Source organism: Ornithorhynchus anatinus, chromosome X2 (genome assembly GCF_004115215.2).
Source record: "Ornithorhynchus anatinus isolate Pmale09 chromosome X2, mOrnAna1.pri.v4, whole genome shotgun sequence".
Taxonomy (NCBI): domain Eukaryota; kingdom Metazoa; phylum Chordata; class Mammalia; order Monotremata; family Ornithorhynchidae; genus Ornithorhynchus; species Ornithorhynchus anatinus.
In genome coordinates, this window is record NC_041750.1 from 8345025 (window position 1) to 8365818 (window position 20794).

Below are 20794 nucleotides of genomic sequence, written 5' to 3' on the forward strand. Positions count from 1 at the left end.
GATTCTTTCTGCCCTGATTAACTCCTACCTACCCCAGTGCCTAGAACAGTACTTGACACATAGTAGCCATTTTACAAATACCATAATAATGATGATAATGACCTGCCTTGGGTTTGGTTCTAGAAAAACTGGCATGAGGTCACAGTGGAGAAAATCCCCGCTCATCTCAGATGACCCCTTTCCACAACCGATTGGGGGCTTGGCTTTTAGTAACCGAGCAGCTGAGAGCCCCTGAATCTGGGCATCAGTTTTGGTGTTGGGGAAACAGGGGTCATCCTATTTCCTTTCCCTACTCACCCCCGTGGACTGCCCCCTAAAAAAAACCCCAAAAAACTCAAACAAGGCTTAATCGTCCAATCTGCTTGAGCCTCTTAAGCATGCAGTATGTCCAGGTAGGAGAGGGCTCAGAAACTCTAGTGGGTCTCTCTGCTAGGAGCAGTTGTTCCCTTGGTGGGCCATCAGGCTGAAAGGAGTCTCTGTCTTGCAAGGGAAAAGGTTGGCTGCCCTTCAATTCTGGCCAGGACCTAGATCCCTTTTTGCTTGGTGCCTTGCCGACAGCTGTAACTTTCCCTCACTCCTAGGGCACGGGAGTGGGCAAGATTCCCTTTCCACAGCGGGCAAGCAGAGTGCCACGGGTTAAATGATTTAACTTCAAAAGAGGTCAGGGTGAAGAGAGAGGGGCAGGTGGGAGGGGAGAGAATGGTGCCGGAGGGGGGATAGGCTCAGGCTTTGCATTTTTATAGGCTATTACTGAAACTTCTCGGAGACGCTGCCCACTTATGTCAAACTCACACCCTCATGGGAAATGTTTCCTGGCTTCAGCTGCTTCTCACATCCCGGCCATGTGTGTGACCCGTAAGGCTAGGGATGGAGCTGTGTTGGCCTGGGCTCATCGCCGTTTCCCCCCATTGGAGTCTGCTCCGGGCTTTCACCGTGCTGAATGGAACCACTAGAACAGCAGGGCCCAGGTTTGTTATCTTCCCAGAGAGATCCCCAGCTGGCAAGGGCTTCACATTTGGAACCAACGGGTGGACATTAGACAGACCCCTGGGCAAGCCTGTCTTCCCAATACAAAAAGGCTCTGTCAGTAAGGTCCAACCCCTCTCCTGCCTCCTGGTTCCCAACACCTATATTTTTCTATGGAATTTCACCCCGTGGAGGTTGACCCACATCCCTTAATACTCTGCCCCAGGGAAAGGAAGGACCAGCTATGATAGCCATATATCAGGAGGGCAAAGAAGGCCAGAGTGTGTGTGTGTGTGCGTGTGTGTGTGTGCATGTGAGAAAGAGTTAGTGATAGAGAGAGTGTGTGTGTGTCGGGGGAGACGACGGAAGTGGGGGAGGGAGAGACACTGGCAGACTGAGCTACAGGCGGAGCTGGCAGATGGAACTGTAACTACACTCAGCTTGAATCAGTTTTGCCTGGTCCTGCCACCCAGGGAAGGAAGGAAACGCCTCCACAAATGATTTTTCTCTCCCCGTTTTATTTGAACAAAGAATTTTCAATCCCTCAACCTATGAGGTAAACCACTCGGGTAGGTGTAAGAAAAGCTCTGGGGCAGCACTTGATAGAAACAGGGCACCAGGTGGATCTTAAAGCCACCACCTTCTCCCAAACCAACATGGTCGAGTCAAGGCAGGGAGGAGAGGAAGGAGGAGAAGCTTGGCCCACTGCAACCCAGTGGCTTTCCCTGAACAGAACAGGAAAGCTAATCTCACCGGACAAAGCTGCGGTAACTCCTTCCCTTGAGGAAGCTCTGCAATCCAGTCTCCTTATCTTCCCTGGAAGGTCTTCCTGGGAAGATAAGGAGCCAGGCCTCAGAGCGCCAATACCAGTAGTTTCAGAAGCGGCACTCAAGTTTGAAAAGTAGGTTCTTGGAAGTTCCCTCCCTGCCACAAAGACTGCTGGAACTCCAATTTCTCTGACCCCAGGAGGGACCCTCACCACCTAACTGGGCAAATCCAAGGAGGGCAAAATCGGCTTCCAGTCTCCTCCCCACTAGCCAATCAGGAATTAATAACCAGTCCATAGCCGAGAGTAGACAGACTCCTCTTGGGCTCCAGCTCAGAGTTCATCGTGGGGTGTCTTGGCCACGAGAACAAGTTTGGACAGTTCGGAGTGGAAACGCCCTTCTCTGTGGGCCACTAGAGGAAGATGAGATACATACACACACAATCAGGAAATAAACATTGATTAGATTATAAACTCCTTGAAGGCAGGGCCTCTTTTACCCTTTTATAATCTCTCACACACTCTGCACACAGTAGATGCTCCCTAAACACCACTGATAGATGGACAAGAAGCCAGTCCACATCCCAAAGGATTTCCCTGAGAACATGAGTCCTATTCTGCTTGTTTTTAGATGGAAATCCTCTTGGGGGCAAAGGACTGGATCTACTTCCCACCTGATACTCTTCTTTTTTCCCCAAGCACTTAGAACAGTGCTCTGCACACAGTAGGTGATTAATAAACACCATTACCAGACAGATCTGCAAGGCTGCATTTTCGAGGTTATCAGTTAGATACTTGCCAGAGAAGCAGCATGGTCTAATGGAAAGAGCAGAGACCTGGAGGTCAGAGGACCTGGATTCTATCCCAGCTCTGCCAGTTATCTGCTGTGTGACCGTGGGCGAGTTATCTGTGCCTCAATTTCCTCATCTGTAAAATGGGGATATAATACCTGTTCTCCCTCCCACCTGGACAGTGAGTCCCACGTGGGGCAGGGACTATGCCTGACCTGATTATCTGGCATCCACTCCAGTGCTTAGAACAGTGCTTGGCACATAGTAAGCACTTAATGAATACCACAATTATTACTATTACAGATCCCTCTCCTGGGGGGTGGGGCGGGGTAGTGATGAAGCCCTTAAATTGGACTCATGGCTCTGAACCAGGTCTCTGGCTAGTTAGGGGCCCGTCGTCCCCATCTCCACTAAGTACTTTCGGTTCTCATCCCACCTCCCACCCACGTGGCACTTCTTTCCCCCCTCTTTATACTCAGTTGCTTCCCCTACCTAGAATGATTTTAATGTCTGCATCCTCTGCTAGACTGTAAGCTCCTTGAGGGCAGTGCTTATGTCTATCAACTCGATCATACTACACCCTCCCAAACACATAATATACAGTGCTTTGCACGTAGTAGGCGCTCACCCAATCCCATAGACTGATCAATTGAATGGTTAATCTCCCACCCCATCCCCCGTGCTTCCAGAGGGCATACCTGTGGTTTCAGTCACTTCAAACTCCTCTTCCTTTAAGGGAACATCATTGTCTCCCGCGGAGGCTGCCTTAGACTGAAGGGAACAGACACCAAGTTTGACTGATAAACCCTCCCTCGGCGGCTTGGTCTGCTTTCCCCTAAACTGCTCTTGGGTCTCGGTGGCTGACGGGACATTCCCAAGGTCAGCCAACTGTCCTGAGCCTATCGAACAGCTTAGGTGCTCATGATTGAAGGCCAAAAGTGAGAGCTCAACCCTAACAGAAAATGCAGTTTCAAACTTTTAAGTCAAAGTTTCTCTTTCGGTGAAAGTCATTTAGGGTTCCCGAGGGGTAAAGAAAAGTTTAGGACTCCTATCACCCTGACTACCCCTTTTGCCATTAGCCAAGTCGACTGGGTTTCCCCAGCAGGGATTGTGGATTCTCAGACTCCTGGAGAAACCTAAACTGGAGGGGTAAGGAGCTGTCTCTGTTCTCCCCTTTCCACTCCCCTCCAAGCTCTCTTTGAGCAGAATGACAGAAACCCTAAATGCTGCAACAGGGCAGGGAACTTGTCTATCAACAAGTGGTGTACTCTCCTTTGCTCTGTAAGTAGTAAGCCCTCAATTGATCCCAGTGATTAGTTGATTGATTAATATGAAGTCAATGGACTGAAGGCTTGGCATTCCAGGCTCAGCGCCCGGAGCCCTGGAAGCATCCCAAGCACGACTGATGTAGATCTACTTGGGAGAAAAAAAAAAGAGCTCTCCTCTCATCCAGATCTTGCCTCTGGCCTGGAATGCCCTCCCTCTTCATACCTGACAATCACTCTTCCTACCTTCAAAGTCTTATTAAAAGTACATCTCCTCCAAGAGGCCTTCCCCTTATTCCCTCTTCTCCCACTCCCTTCTGCGTTGCCCTTGAGCTCGGATTTGCATCCTCTATTCACCCATCCCTCAGCTCCATGGCACTTATGTACATATCTGTAATTTATTGATTTATATTAACGTCTGTCTCTCCCTCTAGACTGTACGCTCATTGTGGGCAGGGAACGTCTCTACCAACTCTGTTATATTGTACTCTCTCAAGTGCTCTGCACACAATAAATACAACTGACTGATAAAATCAGAGCGCACACACTGGTTCTCTGCCTTAGTCCTCTTTTCTGGCCATGGCTTCCCTTCCCCGTGGCCTGGGGATTCATGACACCAGACCCTCAAGCGCTGGGCAGCTGCCCGGCCACAGCAACCCACTCTCTAACCTCTTTAACCACACACCCACTCCTGGGGGACTTACGTAAGCCATGCCGTACTCGATCTTCGCTCCCTGCACTTCCGCTTTGAATTGGGTAAAGAACAGGTAAGATTTCCCTTGGGGCCTGGAAGAAAAGGTCAGCAGTCACTCAAGAGGAGGAGGGGAAGGCTGGTCCTCAACTTGCACCGGAAGGAGGCCTCCTGCCAACCAAGTACTTCTCTCCCCCCGCACCAGCTGGAACTCGTTCAGGACCCAACAGAGCTTGGGATGGAGGTGGGAAAGACCACAAGACCTAAGGCCAGGCAGAGAGGAATCCACTCCAAAAATCTTATGTCACCCCGTGAAGCATGGAACCCACCAGGGCCGGTTTGGTGCCAATGCTGGGACCGGGTCGGGCCAGGGCCAAGTTAGGGCAGGCCCCAGACTTCCAGCCCTGGCAAGACCCGATCGGAAAGGGGCCGGGCAAACGGCAGCAGGATGCCCAGGCCAACTGCGGCGCATTCCTCTGGTCATCGTGCCTGGCCAGGTTCAGGGGGCACCTGCGGCCGCGAGCGGAATGGCTGGGATCCACCTCTGGCAAATTGCAGGCTGGAGCATCCAGTCTCCTTTTCCCACAATGACTCATCCCTTTCAGAATAACTCTTAAGCACATCTTGTCTTGAGATGTCTCGGGGAGCTAATCTAATGGGCTCCCTTACTCAACCCTACACCCTTATGAGAGATGGTCATTTCCCTTTTGAAGATAGGGGAAACTTAACAACCTGAGAGGGTAAGTGGCTTTCCCAGAATCATGTCGGTGGAGTTGGAGAGGTGACAGCCCTGACGCCTAGTGGCCTTACACCCCTTTAGCTCCTTCCCCCCGCAGCTCGAAGACCCTTGTTGCGGAGCAGTGGGGGCTGGGTAAAGGTTTTGATTCTCCCATTGCTTCACGTGCCACCGTGTTCTCTGCTTCACCATTCGGAGGCAGTCAGCTTAGATCAACTACTCACGTTCTTGAGAAGCAGAGTCGGAGAGCCCCAGAGGGCGGAGGTACACCCAGGTGTTTGGGGTTGGAATGCCAGCCTGGCTCACCCTAGGTCACTGACAAGAGCTCAGAGCCACCACGTGAGGCTGGCAAGACCAAAAATCGGGTCTTCGAAGCCTTCCTGTGACGGTCCAGCAGGCTGGCCTGTCACATGGTGGGGGGAGGGGAGTTTAGACTTCTAGAGTAGAGGAACTGCTTACTCCTCAGAACCCCTCCCCAGAGGGAAAGCTCTTTTGCCTGGAGTGGCAATTGCACAGCTGGTGACAACAGCAGGAGCACAGGGGAGGATTTGGGCAAGGAGAAGGGGGCTAGGAAAACAGGGAGAAACCCCAGAGCCCAGGGACATGCAGAATCCCTGCGAGGCATCCCAAGGGGACAGACTTGAGAAGCTGGCGTTTGCCAGGAAGGCTGAGGTAAACCCTACATTTAAGTGAGAAACAAGTGCCAGACCAGGGATACGCCGTTACTCCTGGATCTAGCTGAAGTTGTCCTTTGTACCAATATACCGTATTTTGTTCTAGCTCAGTATTTTGCAGGTACCTAGGGATGTCACTGATGCCTGATACTGGTTTCAATACTGGTTAGCTGTTTTTTATCAAAGTGTCCTGGAGTGATAAGAGGAGTCTGCAGCGGTAGGAGAGACCTGCTCTTACAGGGAGCACACAGGGAATTGAGCATTCCTTCAGGCCCCCCAGCCGCCCCTTAGCTCCTGGGACTCGAAAGCTTCCTGGGCCTTTCCGGGATTCCTAATCGGAGTCGCGGGATGGTGACAGCAAACTACCGAGGCAACCTCAAGGTAGACTAGCGTGGAATCCCTACCGTGGCCGTGACTTGCCGTGGGCTCTAGGACCCTGGTGCTAGAAACTGGGCTTCCAACCTCAAAAGTATCCAGACACATCCCACTGCTTGCCATTCCTCCCCCTCCTCCCCAAATAGCTCCACCCTCTTTTCACCCACAATGTAAGGTTGGTCAAATCCCCAATTCATCAGATGTGGGCCAATGAGATAGTGGAAACCAGATCAGGTGTCCGTAACAGTATGATTGGGGAGGGACAAGCCCCCAAAAGCAAAACCTAGAGAGAGGTAATTTGCCTGCACTCTACAAGGAAATCCTCCTTCTCCAGCCAATCATATCGAGTAGGCAACAGAGAGGAAAGAGCTTTTGCTTAGGGGGGCCTGGAAGGGAAAGTTTATAACAGACAACCAGACATTGGCGGAGGCTTCTGACATCCTTTTCATGCTCATCTTTGCCGAACAGAACAAACGTGACCAGCTGATGGGGCAAATCCCACATGGGGGCGGGGAAAGGGAGGGAAAGCCAAATTACAACAGGGGAAGGAGCGGTTAAGACTATTTTGGAAACCTGGCTGGACTGAAAGCCCGAGGGCCAGCCACCAGGAGCCACGGTGTCCTGAAGGAGTCAGTGGATGTTCCTGCCCAGCCCCTGGCCGTTACTTTTTTCTGAGAACTCATGGGAGGGTGACGGTTGTGGCCACCTTAAAAGGAGGACAAGGAAGGCGTTGATCATTCCACACCAGTCAGCTTGTCACTGATACCTAGGAGGACACCAGCACATGCAATCCAACCGCCATCACCTAGAAGGGCTCAGACCTAGGAAGCATCCAGCATGGCTTTGTGAAGAGCCTTTCATATCAGGTGGAGGGACAGGCTAGGTCATCCTCGCTGACGAGTGGGCAGCTGGATCAGTCAGGCTAAGGTGACAAATGGAGTAGGGTCCCCTAGGGCTGGCTCTGTTCAACAGCTTTTCCGGGGACCTGAACTGAGAATGAGCCTGCCATGTTTGCAGATAGTAAATTGAGTGGGCGCGGCTGGCACTTTGGTAGCCAGGAATGGAATTCAAAGTGACCCGGGGAAATTAGGGGGAGGGGAATTAAAAAGGGGCAAGTGCAAATCATGCCCCTAAGGATGTAAAAGGCCCGGGATTGGGGAGAGGCCGGCTAAGCACAAATGTAGCAGGAATAGCGCTGGGGATGCCAGTGGACCCCGCAGGCTGAATATGAGTCGGCAGGGCGGTACCAATGGCAAAATAGCCAATTAGGTATCAGGAAGCAGTGCGAGAGAGGAATGTGAGGGTCCTCCTCCTCCTCTGCCCTGCCCTGGACAGACTCACTTGAAACTGGATGGGGAGGTTAGAGAGGGTCCAGCGAAGAGTGACAGACACTGGGAAAGAGATGGAAAATTGGCATCAAGGAGATGAGGTGGGGGGGCGGGGGGCGCGAAGAACGGGGAGTGCCTGGCTCTGAGAAGAGAAGGCGGAATCAGCATCTGCCACTCTCAGTAGGGTCTGTTGACTGGTGGTTCCCTGGGGCCACTGGGGACCAGAGCAGTGCAAGTGGGCTCAAATTAGAGCGGGAAAGATTGTGGTTGCACAGAGAGAACTTCTTCTACGTTGATCAGATCTCTGGAACAAGGCACCAAAGATGGGTGTGGAGATCTTGAAGGAGAGAACAAGACCCAAGGAGTTCTGGGACGGTCCAGTCTCTCACCCACCCATAGACGGGGACACAGTTTTGACTTGATTTTAACCCCCTATCGTCCAGGTTTCGGAGCAGACACTCCCTGCTGCTCGACATGAGAACCCACCTCCAAACTGAACAGGAGAAGAGGAGGTTGTCTTCACTGATGCCAACACTCATTTGCCATTGCTGAGGAGAGAGAAAACAACTAGAGGGTAAAAGATAAGAACCCACCCTGCCTGGACCAAGGCCTTTTTTGGTTTTCCACCCTTCGCTGGGTTCTATTTTCTGTTTCCCATACGGGGACCTGAGGCATTCTTTCAGAATGAACCTAGGCCGAGATGAGCATCCCCTTGAAGTCTCTGCTTCTGGGGTAAACAAGAGCTGTTACGGCTAACCCCCAGAGATCGCATCCCTCCCGCTGCTCTGTTAGCGTGAGTAACCCGCTGCCAGACCCCCTTGGTGTATTTCGGATACAACTCAAACCGGCTGGAGAGGTGCATCCTGGTCCAGGTCACAGATGAATCCTGAGCGCAACTCCTGCAAGGGTCCAGGTTAGAATCCCCAAAGTTTCTGGGTTAACATCCCCCCACTACCCCTGCCAGGCTTCTTTCCAAGAGAAACTGGGGGTAGGGCTGGGGTGTGGAGGTGGTTGAGAAATGGAGGAGAGGCGATCTGGGCATGTCACTCCCCTTCTTAAACACCTCCAGTGGTTGCCTATCAACCTCCGCTCCAAACAAAAACTCCTCACTCTAGGCTTCAAGTCTCTCCATCACCTTGCCCCTTCCTACCTCTCCTCCCTTCTCTCTTTCTACCGCCCACCCCGCATGCTCCGCTCCTCTGCCGCCCACCTCCTCACCGCCCCTCGGTCTCGCCTATCCCGCCGTCGACCCCTGGGCCACGTTCTCCCGCGGTCCTGGAACGCCCTCCCTCCTCACCTCCGCCAAACTGATTCTCTTCCCCTCTTCAAAACCCTACTTAAAACTCACCTCCTCCAAGAGGCCTTCCCAGACTGAGCTCCCCTTCTCCCTCTACTCCCTCTACCGCCCCCCCTTCACCTCTCCGCAGCTTAACCCTCTTTTCCCCCCATCTCCCTCTGCTCCTCCCCCTCTCCCTTCCCATCCCCTCAGCACTGTACTCGTCTGCTCAACTGTATATATTTTCATTACCCTATTTATTTTGTTAACGAAATGTACGTCGCCTTGATTCTACTTAGTTGCCATTGTTTTTACGAGATGTTCTTCCCCTCGACTCTATTTATTGCCATTGTTCTCGTCTGTCCGTCTCCCCCGATTAGACTGTAAGCCCGTCAAAGGGCAGGGACTGTCTCTGTTGCCGACTTGTTCATTCCAAGCGCTTAGTACAGTGCTCTGCACATAGTAAGCGCTCAATAAATACTATTGAATGAATGAATGGAGGACTGGATCTAGCCCCAGCTTGACCTGAGTACATTCTGAGGCTGTGTCTCTTGGCCTCTCTGAGACTCAGTTTTCCCCATCCATGAAATGAAATGATCAAACTCATACCCATCTCTGGGCCTGAATAATGGATAATGAGTGGGATGATCTTGGTGAAATGCCTCCAAGGGGGCACTGTAGCAGACATCTTAGTAATCAGACTTCTGTCAAAGCCCTTGGCAAATACCCAGTGCCAGGAAAGTGTCACAAAATAATTTCTGGGCAAGGATAAGGACTTCAGCGGCCACCAGGAAGCAATTAGAGCTGACCCTCAATCCCCATTTCTGCAAGACTTTCACCAAAAGACACCATACAGCAGTTAGTTGAATTACAGGTGGGAGGAACTCCTGGGGTTGGGGGCGGCGGGGAGAACGCACACTGCCTCCATCCCAGACAGGGAAACCAAGGCAGGGATTGAGCCTTGGTGCTGGAGAGAGATCTCAGCAGATTTCTTACTCAATATCCCAAGTCTCTAGATCTATCCTTGTTCTCTATCCCCCAGAGAGTCAGGCTGATCCCGTTTCCTACTGGCCACAAGAGGGGTTTTAACTTACCTCATTGGTTCCTCCCTGAGCCGCATATGTGAACACACAGGTGTACTCGCCCTGGGAAACACACGAGGGTCATATGCAGATGAGACATTTCTGTACAAGCTGGGAAGCCCTACTGCTAGAAGGCTTCTCTCTAAGAGAGAAAGGAGGCATAGCTCAGGGGCAAAGTAGCTTGGACTGGGGGCTATCATTCTGTATCCAACAAGGAGTAGAGTCAGGGGCCGCAGGGGTCCATAGCCCATCCCCAAGATACGAAACAAGCGGTATTTGATACTATTCTGCCAGCGTTATAAAGGGGCCTGTGGAACTATCCTCGGGCCCTCTGGACTGTAAATTCACAGAAGCAGTATAGCCTAGTGCCAAGAATACCGCCTTAGGAGTCAGAGAATATGGGTTCTAATCCCGGCTCGGCCATTTGTCTGCTGGGTGACCTTGGGCAAGTCAATTAACTTCTCTGTGCCTCAGTTCCCTCATCTGTATAATAGGGATTAAGACTATAAGCTCCACGTAGAACAAACCGAATACTTTGTATCTACCTCGGCGCTTAGAAAAATGCTTGGCAAGGAATAAGTGCCTAATAAATACCATAATTACTATTACCATGGGCAAGAAACGCGTCTAACTGTTGTACTCTCCCAAACTCTGAATACAGTACTCCTGCACACGGTAAGCGTTCCATCAGTACCCTCGATCGACTGATTGCTGGACCGGTTCCTTGAGTGAGGATGCTCTCATCCTGGTGGGACTAGCCTGGTGCCCCCACCAAACTGGTACGTGGCACCCGCGCTCAGATCCCTGGCGCCATGAGCTGGGACCTACCCCTCCCTCGGCGGTAAAGAGCCTTTTCCGGGCGGGTCGGGGTCCTTTAGGGCCACACACCCTGGTCTTGAGGGGAAGAGAGGGATGCACTTGGAGGCTTCACCCCCTAGACCTCCCTGGGGGAAGGATTTGGGGGGGCTTCGTTCCGGGAAGGGAAAGGACACCTCGGGGGGGGGGGGTGTCCTACCCTCCCACCCCCATTTTTCTCCCCACCGAGTGCTAAACGAAAAGCAGGAACCGACTTGTCACCGTTGCCCAAGGCTCGGCCGTCAGCGTTTGAAACGATTCCCCCCATGAGCGGGCCGGAAGTGGAGCGGACTCACCAGGCTGCGGGAGAAGGTATGAACCATCCCGCCGGGTCGCACGTCAAACTCCACCGTGCTGGTCTCCTCGCCTCCGGCTCCCGCCCCGACTGCCGCCTCCGCCGCCAGCAGCAGCAGCGACAGCGCCAGCGGCGGCCACGCAGGCCAGAAGGGCGCGCCGGCTTGACGCCGACCGCTGGGCGCCGCCATCTTGGAGGCCGCCGAGAGGGGAGGAGGCCCCGGCCGGGCCGCCGAGAAGGACACGTGGAACTCGCCCGGCCCACGTGACCGGACACGCCGCTTCCTCCTCCCGGCTCACGTGAGCCACTCTTCTTAAAGTGGCCTGCAACTCGTCTGGGCCCTGCCTACTGAACTTTTTTTTTTTTTTAAGAGACCGCTGATACGGAGACCACCTCCCCCTCCCTTAATCACAAGTCATCATCATGTGGGACAACCTGATGACCCTGTTTCTCCCCCAGCGCTTAGAACAGTGCTCTGCACATAGGAAGCGCTTAACAAATACCAACATTATTATTATTATAATCAGGATGGTCTTTGTTAAAATCTGACTATGTGAAGCAGCGTGGCTCAGGGGAAAGAGCACGAGTTGGGTTCAAATCCCGGCTCCACCACTTGTCAGCTGTGTGACTTTGGGCAACTCACTTCACTTTTCTGGGCCTCAGTTACCCCATCTGGAAAATGGGGATGAAGACTGTGAGCCCCACGTGGGACACCTTGTATTCCCCCCCTGCGCTTAGAACAGTGCTTTGCACATAGTAAGCGCTTAACAAATGCCATCATCATTATTATTATGTGCTAAGCACTGGGGGGGGGGGGAGACAAGGTGATCAGGTTGTCCCACCGGGGGCTCATCGTCTTCATCCCCATTTTATAGATGAGGCGACTGAGACCCAGAGAAGTGAAGTGACTGGCCCAGAGTCACACAGCCGACAAGCGGCGGAGCCGGGGTTGGAACCCATGACCTCTGACTCCCAAGCCCGGGCTCTTTCCACTGAATCACGCTGCTTCTCAACTTGGACTCCCACCAAATCACCCCTCTCCCGATGCACAAGTCCCTTCAACCATTCAATCATATTTATTGAGTGCTTACTGTGGGCAGGACCCTGTATTAAACGCTTGGGAGAGTACACTAGAACAGAGTTGGTAGGCACGATCCCTACCCACACTGAGTTTACAGTCTAGAAGGGGGAACGGACATTAATATAAGTAAATAAGTGACAGATACACACGTAAGGGCTGTGGGGCTGAGGGAGGGGTGAATAAGGGGTGCGAATCCAAGTACAAGGATGATGCAGAAGGGAGTGGGAGAAGAGGAAATGAAGACCTAGACCTCTCAGAGGAGATGTGCCTTCACTTGGGCCGTAAAGGTGGAGAGAGTGACAAGACCCTTGTCCATCAATCAATGGTATTTATTGAGCGCTTGCTGTGTGCAAAAGACTGTACTAAATACTTGGGAGAGTATAATATAATGGAGTTGGTAGACATGACCCCATGATGCCCACCAGGAACTTGCAGTCTAGAGGTCACCAATGACCTCCTCCTTTCCAAGTCTAATGGAATCTACCCTACTCGTCCTTGACTTCTCAGCTGCAATAAATATGATCGATTGATCGGCTGACTGATTGGTTGAACCATTCAATGGGGGGGGTGATAGGGCCAATGGCCCCCACGGTTTTAGAGCTGGATTTCCAGCCTGACTCATTTCAGGTCTCTGAAAGGACCCGAGTGTCCAGTCAGGAACGAAAAGACCCAGATGGTTGACTTTCTGGCCTGTTGGCCCTTTGAAGCCTGGCCCCTCTCAGTTAATAATGTTGGTATTTGTTAAGCGCTTACTATGTGCCGAGCACTGTTCTAAGCGCTGGGGTAGACATAGGGGAATCAGGTTGTCCCACGTGGGGCTCACAGTCTTAATCCCCATTTTACAGATGAGGGAACTGAGGCACGGAGAAGTGAAGTGACTTGCCCACAGTCACACAGCCGACAAGTGGCAGAGCTGGGATTCGAACTCATGAGCCCTGACTCCAAAGCCCGTGCTCTTTCCACTGAGCCACGCTGCTTCCCACCTCACCAGTGAAATCCCTGCCTCCCTTTTGCCCTCACACTCAAAATTGGCACCTATGGACCACTTCCTTCTCCTGGAAACACAATCCAACTTGGGTTCTACTAGCACATTCTCCCTTGGTTCTCCTTCTACCTCTCTGGCTGTTCCTTCTCCGTCTATGCCTCCCACCTTCTAACTGTGAGTGTCCCTCAAGGCTCAGTACTGGGGGCTCTTTACTTCTCAATCTCCACTCAGTGCCCTGGCATCTGCTCTCATGGTTTCAACTGCCATTAGGCCATCCTACCCCTGCTCCCTCAGCCCCCGCCCCCCAAGCCCTCAGGGAACTGCCTGTCAGGTGGCCATTTGTCCGGTTTTATTCAGGAGAGTCCAGTCTTCAACTGATTTGTCCACTGACCGGTAGTTAAAGGGCATTGGATGCCCTTTATGTCCAGCCTTTTGATTTTAAGCACCCAGCTCTGTTTACCTTGACTCCATTCTGCTGAGTCCCATGGCTTGGAAGCTGTGCCCTTGTTTACAGGGATTTGGGAGAAGCAAGTATGTGTATATGAGCGTGTATGTTGCGGGAGGGGAGGTCAGGGGTACCCCCGGAAAACTGTATTGGGTCTGCAGATTTCCACAGAAGATTCCAAAATAATAATAATAATAATGGTATTTGTTAAGCGTTTACTATGTTCACTAAGCACTGGGGTAGATACAAGATAATCATTGTGGCCTAGTGGGTAGAGCATGGGCCTGGGAGTCAGAAGGACCTGGGTTCTAATCCCAGCTCCCCCACTTGTCTGCCTTGTGACCTTGGGCAAGTCACTTCACTTCCTCTGTGCCTCAGTTACTTCATGTGTAAAATGGGGATTAAGACAAGGAGCCCCATGTGGGACAGGGACTATGGCCAACCTGACTACCTTCTGTTTACCCCAGTGCTTAGAACAGTGCCCGGCACATAGTAAGCACTTAAAAAATACCATATATAAAAAAAAATCTGGTCCCAGCTGGGGCTCACAGTCCAAGTAGGAGAACAGGTATTCAATTCCCATTTTGCAGATGAGGGAACTGAGGCACAGAGAAGTTAAGTGACTTGCCCAAGGTTACCCAGCAGATAAGTGGCAGAGCTGGGATTAAAACCCAGGTCCTTTGACTCCCAGGCCCATAGTCTCTCCACTAGGCCACACCGCTTCCCCTAGATTACGTAAATTCCTTAATCGGGGTATATTTACCGTGAAACTACAGTAACCCACGTAATTCATGTAAATAGACCACGCGTCGGTTACTTCCAGGTTGGAAAAGACCTGGGTTCTAGTCCCGGATCCATCACTTGCCTGCTTTGTGATCTTGGGCAAGTCACTTCACTTCTCTGGACCTCAGTTTCCTCCTCCGTAAAATGGGGATTCAATACCAGGTCTTCCTCCCCCTTAGTCGGGCGAGGCCCCGGTCGGACAGAAGCCGCCTCCGAGACCCGATTATCTGGTATCTACCCGAGTGCTTTGAATAGTGTTGGCATACAGTAGGTGCTTAACACGTATTATCGTCATCATCGTCCCCCTCCTCATTATTCTTACTAGTACTCAGTAGCGCTTAATAAATGCGACTGAATGAACTATGCATCCTGTGTCTGCCGGGGACGTCGGTGGCCACCCTAGCTCTCAGTACAGCCCTCGGCAAGGAGGCTCCCAGTCCAGCAGTCCGCACACAGGTGCCTGAATGAATACGAACGAACGAATGAATGAATGAGCGAACGAATGAATGAACGAATGACTACAGGCCTCAGGAAGTAAATATTGGGGGTGTGGATTCTTCGCAGAGCTTCTCAGAGCACCACGAGGGGGCAGCCCGACCCTGCAACACCCACTTTAGGTCCCAGGCCAAGCCCGCCAAAGGGCGAGGGAGGGCGAGCATCTGCGTGCGTGCGAGCACTCTGTGAAAGCCTTGGGTATGAGAAAATTGTCTGTGTGTGTGTGAGAGAGAGAGGGAGAGACTGTTCCCCCACCCCGCCCCAAGCTTTCCTCGCCTGCAGCTCTCTGGGGGTCTGACTCACTGGGCCAAGCTTTGGGGCTGTTCCAGTCTGGGGACAGTCCTTTTCTCTTTTTGCCCTCAAGACCGGAGAGTCACTGCCCACCCCAGGGGCCTGGAATGCCGAACTGACTTTGCAGACTTGCCTGAGAGGCAGCAGGGTCGGGGGCTCCCGAGGCTCTCGAGATCGGGTGGGTGGTAGGGGGAGTCTCCGTACAGCCCCCTCCTCCCTTATTCATTCATCAGCGTTCACTGGCCACCGAGTAGGTCCTGGGCGTCAAACCGCCCTCTTTGTCAGAACCCTGCGGTGGCACCTATTCTGCGCAGAGAGCCGTACTAGAGAAAGTAATAATAATGATAATAATGTTGGTGTTTGTTAAGCGCTTACTATGTGCAGAGGAGATACAGGGTAATCAGGTTGTCCCACGTGAGGCTCACGGTCTTCATCCCCATTTTACAGATGAGGGAACCGAGGCACAGAGAAGCCAAGTGACTTGCCCACAGTCACACAGCTGACAAGTGGCAGAGCCGGGTTTCGAACCCACGACCTCTGACTCCCAAGCCCGGGCTCTTTCCACTGAGCCACGCTGGAAATCGTGGTTCCCCCTCTCAAGGAGCTTACGATCGGATGGAGGAAACGGGAAGCTAGGGATTGTATACCTACTGTGGGAGCCAAAGGGATGAGCACAAAAATAAGCCAAAGCTGAAGAAATGAACGGAATAAACAAACCCTACATACACAAAAGTGCTAAGGGTGGTTAACGAGATGACCCGACCGGGGGCAGTGGTAATTAGTCAGGGAAGGCCTTCGGCGGGGAATGGGTTTGCAGAAGGGCTTTGAAGATGGGAAGAGCTGTGGTCTGGCAGATTTGAAGGGGAGGGAGTTCCAGGCAGGGGGGAGGGGTGTGAGCAACGGGTTGCAGATGGGAGAGTTGCGAATGAGGTACAGCTAGGAGTTGAGCTCGAGAGGAGAAAAGAGCGTGGCAAACTGGGATGGAGGCAGCTGGGGGCCAGCCTTGAGGCCAACGGTCTCTCCTTTTCTCAACCTCTTCGGAGAAGGTAACTCCACAGCCTACCCGAGTAGCATGCTCCAGAAGCTCTACCCTTTGGGAAGGTCTTTCTACTGTCTAACCTTAATCTCTCTCGCTGCAATTTCCTCTTACCCTGTCCTGAGTGGTCCCAGAGAACAGTTGTCACCTTCTTTTCACCTCTGGTAACCACAGGCTTGAAGACTCTGATAAAGACACCCCCTCCCCCCACCCCGCCAAGCCCACCTCACCCCAGCCTTCCCACCCAGTGGCCCCTTCCAATCAATCCATCGATCATCGGTATTGAGCGAACGCTTACTGTGAGCAGAGCACTGTACTAAGTCTGACGGAGTTGGGTAGGCATGTTCCCTACCCACAATGAGCTTACGTTTATCTTTCGGGGCCTTGGAAATGGATGGGGCCTGGGTCTGTGGGGGCTTCTCTGTTCGGGTGACCTCGGGGTGAGTGTGGGGAGAGGGGCCAAGCGCCTAGGCTGGCTGAGGTCTAGGACTCCCTCAGGGCCAGGGGCCAGCCAAGCGGGGCAGGAAACCGAAGCTTAACTCGGCACTGCCGGAGGGTCCTCCACGATGACGACCGCCAATGGACCGACCGCTCTGGGGAACTCCAGCTGCCGATGACTTGCATTTTCCCTCAGCACGTGGGGCACCCCCGCCCAACTCTGCCTCAGCTTGCCCATGTGGCCACTTCTGGGATGGAGCTCTGCGGCCCCGGCATCTGCGTGCAGGGGCCGTGGAAACTGCCTGCTCCATTTCCTGGGGTGTGGTACCTCCCTCTCTCCTGCTGCTGGGCCTGGGCCCTGACTCAGGCCCAGAGACCACCAGAGACCGGAGAAGGAATGGGGGGAGGGAAGGGGGAAGCCCGAGGGTGACGGTGAGTCACCCACAGGCACCATCTGGTGATCCACCAGACTGTGTTTCTGTCAACCCCAGGCTTGGGGATGGTAGAAATGGGGACCTCTCTTCCCGCTAGTGGTCTGGGGCCAGATTGGTGGGGACTGGTTGGCACTGGAGAGGCGAGGAGAACATACAGATCCAGCTCTGGTTTCAGAGCAGCCCTGTGGTTAAACCTTAAGAGCCACCCGCTCACCCGGCTGCCATGTGTGGGAGCTGCCGGGGTCATCGTGCACCATATGCCGCTGCCTTCCTCGGGCCCCTGAAAAGCCTCATTCACATTCATTCATTCGTATTTCAATCGTTATTTATCGGGCGCTTCCTGTGTGCAGAGCTCTATACTAAGCGCTTGGGAAAGTACAATGCTACAAAGCCTTCCCTGCCCCCCACCCCCGCCGGTCAGTCCGAAAGCCCAGATCCACACCGCCCGGCCCCCGCTGAGCGCCAAAGTCAGGACCCAGTGGGGACCTGTGACCCATCAATCAAGCCATCAATCAGTGGTTTTTATTGAGCAGTTACTATGATCACAGAACATGCTATTTGGGAGGCTTTGGCTACCCGGCTGCCTTTGGAAACCAAGGACCGTGTCAGAGAGGGGGAAGATCTGTCTTGTTCTCTAAGTGCTCCTATTGTCTGTACCCTATTTATTATCGATTGCTCTTTTCTCCACCTGGAGCCCCCCTGTGAAGCAGGGACAGGGTCTGAATTCTCTAATTGCTTATTCGCCACAGAGCTGAGTACAGTGCCGGGCACACAGCGGATACTTAATTAATACCATTACTTCCACAGCACTCCCAGGCCTGCCCTTTTCCTCACCTCCCACTTCACGTCCCCTGACAAGAGCTTCTGTCTTTGGGTCTCTGGGGATCTTTCTCCCTGACAAGAGGGAGAGGTTATAAAAGTCCTCATCACTGGGGTGTTGGTTAAATGCTTACTATGTACCCAGAACTCAACGGAGCGCTGGGGTGGATACAAGGTAATCACGTCGGACACAGTCTCCGTCCCCCATGGGATTCACAGTCTAAGGGGGGAGGGTGAACAGGGGAACAGTGTGGCCTGGTGGAAAGAGCCCGAGGGTGGAAGTTAGAGGACCTGAGTCACTTCACTTCTCTGGACCTCAATTACCTCATCCGTAAAATGCGGATTAAATCCTGCCTCCACCAATTTAGGCCGTGAGCCCCGCGTGGGACAGAGACGCTGTCCAACTTGATTATTTCGTATCTACATCAGCTCTTAGTACAGTGCTTGGCACATGGTGCTTAACAAGTATCATAATAATAACAATAATGAGCATTGAATCCCCATTTTACAGAGGAGGAAAGAGAGGCACAGGGAAGTTAAGTGATTTGCCCAAGTTCACACAGCAGGTAATTGGCAGAACCAGAATTGGAATCCAGGTCTCCCAACCCCCAGCCCTGTGTTCTTTTCCTTAAGCCACTCTGCTTCCCAGGAGATATCTAGCTGTTTAATCCATCCCACTGAGGCTCTTAGTCTGTCTGGTTTAAAGTCAATGAGGAAGTCCAGTGTTTCCCAGCTCCAGTTTGGTCCCTCCTTCCTTACCATTAGCCCGGGCAACAGGAAAAGCAGCTGGTAGACTAAGCAGGGGGCACCCTGCTTCCAGACTGCTCGGCCCTCTGGACACCGCTTGCCGGCAACCGCTTTGGGAATACACGCCCAGCAGACAACACTGGGCACAGTGGGTAGCTTGGGAATGGTGCATTGTGTGGATATGGTAAGGTGGGCAGCTGAAGGGCATGGTGGGTAATGTGGGCAAAGAGGGCAGTGCAGGGGGGAAATCCCAGTAGGATTGGAGGGCTAAAGTCAGGGCCTGACTAACCCAAGGAGTTTAGAGGTTTCAGCCCCTGGGTCCCAGGCTAAGTGACCTCGGGGGTAGGGCTCTGGCTACTACCCAGAGACACGTGACTCAAACTGGCGCTGCTTCAGAGAACAATGGCACACCTCCTGATCCCTATCAACATGGCTGCCGCTTGAGACATTAAGAATATGGTGCCTGAACCATTTCCCAAAATGGCGGCCTTTCAGTCACAACATCAGAGGGGGTGGGATGGCACTAGAATTGGCCTGCAGTCCCAAACACCTGACAATCCCCATCCCCCCCGCCCCCTCCAACCACCCACTCCCTCTGATACTGCACATGCCCGGTGGCCATTTTCAATTTCTCCACTCTACAAAGGGGAGGCTGGCTGCTGCTGAAGGAAGGGTGGTGGGGAGATCCTGTGGGACTGTGCACTTGGAGCTCAGTTCTGGCTTCCAGACTCCGCCAGACTGTGCACTGGTGAGGCCTAGGCAACACCACTGCTATCGCTGTGCCCCTGCCAATCCTCCCTACATCCTGTCAGTTTAGTATAGAGAAGTGTCGTACTGCATGCGTCTCCCCACTCCTCAGAGACTTCCAATGGCTGCCCATTCCTCTCCGCTTCAAAGAGAAACTCGATCAGCTCCCTCTGTCCTACTTATCCAGTCCCTTCTCCCACTACACCCCAGCTTGCACTCTTCCTTCTTCTCAAGCTAATCAACTCACTGTGCCTCATTCTTATCTCCCACCGCTGACCTCATGCTCACTTCCTCTCCTCTGCCTGGAACTCCCTCCCCTTTCATATCTAACAAACCACAGCTCTCCCGGTATTCAGAACCTTTCTGCAATCACATCTCCTCCAGGAGGCTTTCTATTGATTTCTCATCTTCCCACTTGAGTCCTTCTATGCCCTCTAAACACTTGAATATTTCCAACCACTAATCAGCACTTAGTACAGTGCCTTGGCACATAGTAAGTACTTAACGGGTACCATTAAAAAAAAACAACCAACCCTCCCCAGTAGCACTTACGTACAGATCTTTATACACTGTTATTTCAGGGTCCGTTTCCCCGACTAGAATGCAAATTTCTTGAAGGCAGGGATAATAGCTACCAATTCTATCCAACTCTCCCAAGTGCTTAGTACAGTGCTCAGCCGGTAGTAGGAGCTCGATAAATACTACTGTTTGAGTGATGGTTGAGATATGACTGCAGGATCCCTTCTGCCTCCCCTCCCCACCCCAGATTTTGGTAAAAATCTGTTGGGGAGAGGATCTTGGATGGGTTGGGGGTGGGGGCAGATACGGTGGTCTTGGTTTTTGCCAGCAGGGATCGCTGCTGGATCTTGTTCTCTTCTGGGTTATGCAAACTGGTTCACCGTCCTGGCCCGTCCCTGTGGTAGGGGTTGGAGCGAGGACCCCTGCCCCATTGAGCATGTACAGGAGAGAGCTCAAGACACATAGGTCCCCTCTGTTGAAAGTCAAATCCACTGTGGACTGCCGATGTCCAAGCCTTCCCATTCCCCCTCGGTTCCTGCTCCCCTGGCAGACCCCTCAGCCCGAGGGTGACGGAGACCAAAACTCTCCTCTCCCACTGGGGGAGGGGAAAGGTCTCTAGGGAGAGCAGGTGGAGGGTACGAGGGTAATAATAATAATAATTATGGTATTTGTTAAGCACTTACTATGTGCCAAGCACAGTTTTAAACGCTGGGGTAGAAACAAGCTAATCAGGTTGTCCCACATGGGGCTCCCAGTCTTAATCCCCATTTTACAGATGAGGCACCTGAGGCACAGAGAAGTTAAGTGGCCTGCCTAAGCTCACAGAGCAGACAAGTGGCAGAGGAGGAATTAGAACCCACGTCCTCTGACTTCC

The 20794-nt window shown here is 52.6% G+C and overlaps 1 protein-coding gene across 1 annotated transcript; it reads right to left on the reverse strand.

Moving 5' to 3' along the window:
• Positions 1-1464: 1464 nt before the first annotated feature.
• On the reverse strand, positions 1465-11314 carry MYDGF (myeloid derived growth factor). The gene is made up of 6 exons (XM_029052638.2): positions 11102-11314; positions 9963-10013; positions 8079-8140; positions 4493-4574; positions 3222-3294; positions 1465-2145 (listed from the first exon to the last, which is right to left on the reverse strand). Exons 1-6 carry the CDS (start codon positions 11288-11290, stop codon positions 2066-2068), a joined length of 537 nt encoding a protein of 178 aa, XP_028908471.1. The 5' UTR covers positions 11291-11314; the 3' UTR covers positions 1465-2065.
• Positions 11315-20794: the final 9480 nt, after the last annotated feature.

Coding starts and splice junctions, on each gene's coding strand:
- MYDGF (XM_029052638.2), bottom strand. CDS start 11,290: ATGGCGGCGCCCAGCGGTCGGCGTCAAGCCGGCGCGCCCTTCTGGCCT. Junction 10,014..11,101: donor ATACCTTCTCCCGCAGCCTG/GTGAGTCCGCTC, acceptor TGTGTTTCCCAG/GGCGAGTACACCTGTGTGTT. Junction 4,575..8,078: donor TTCTCCTGTTCAGTTTGGAG/GTGGGTTCTCAT, acceptor CTTTTCTTCCAG/GCCCCAAGGGAAATCTTACC.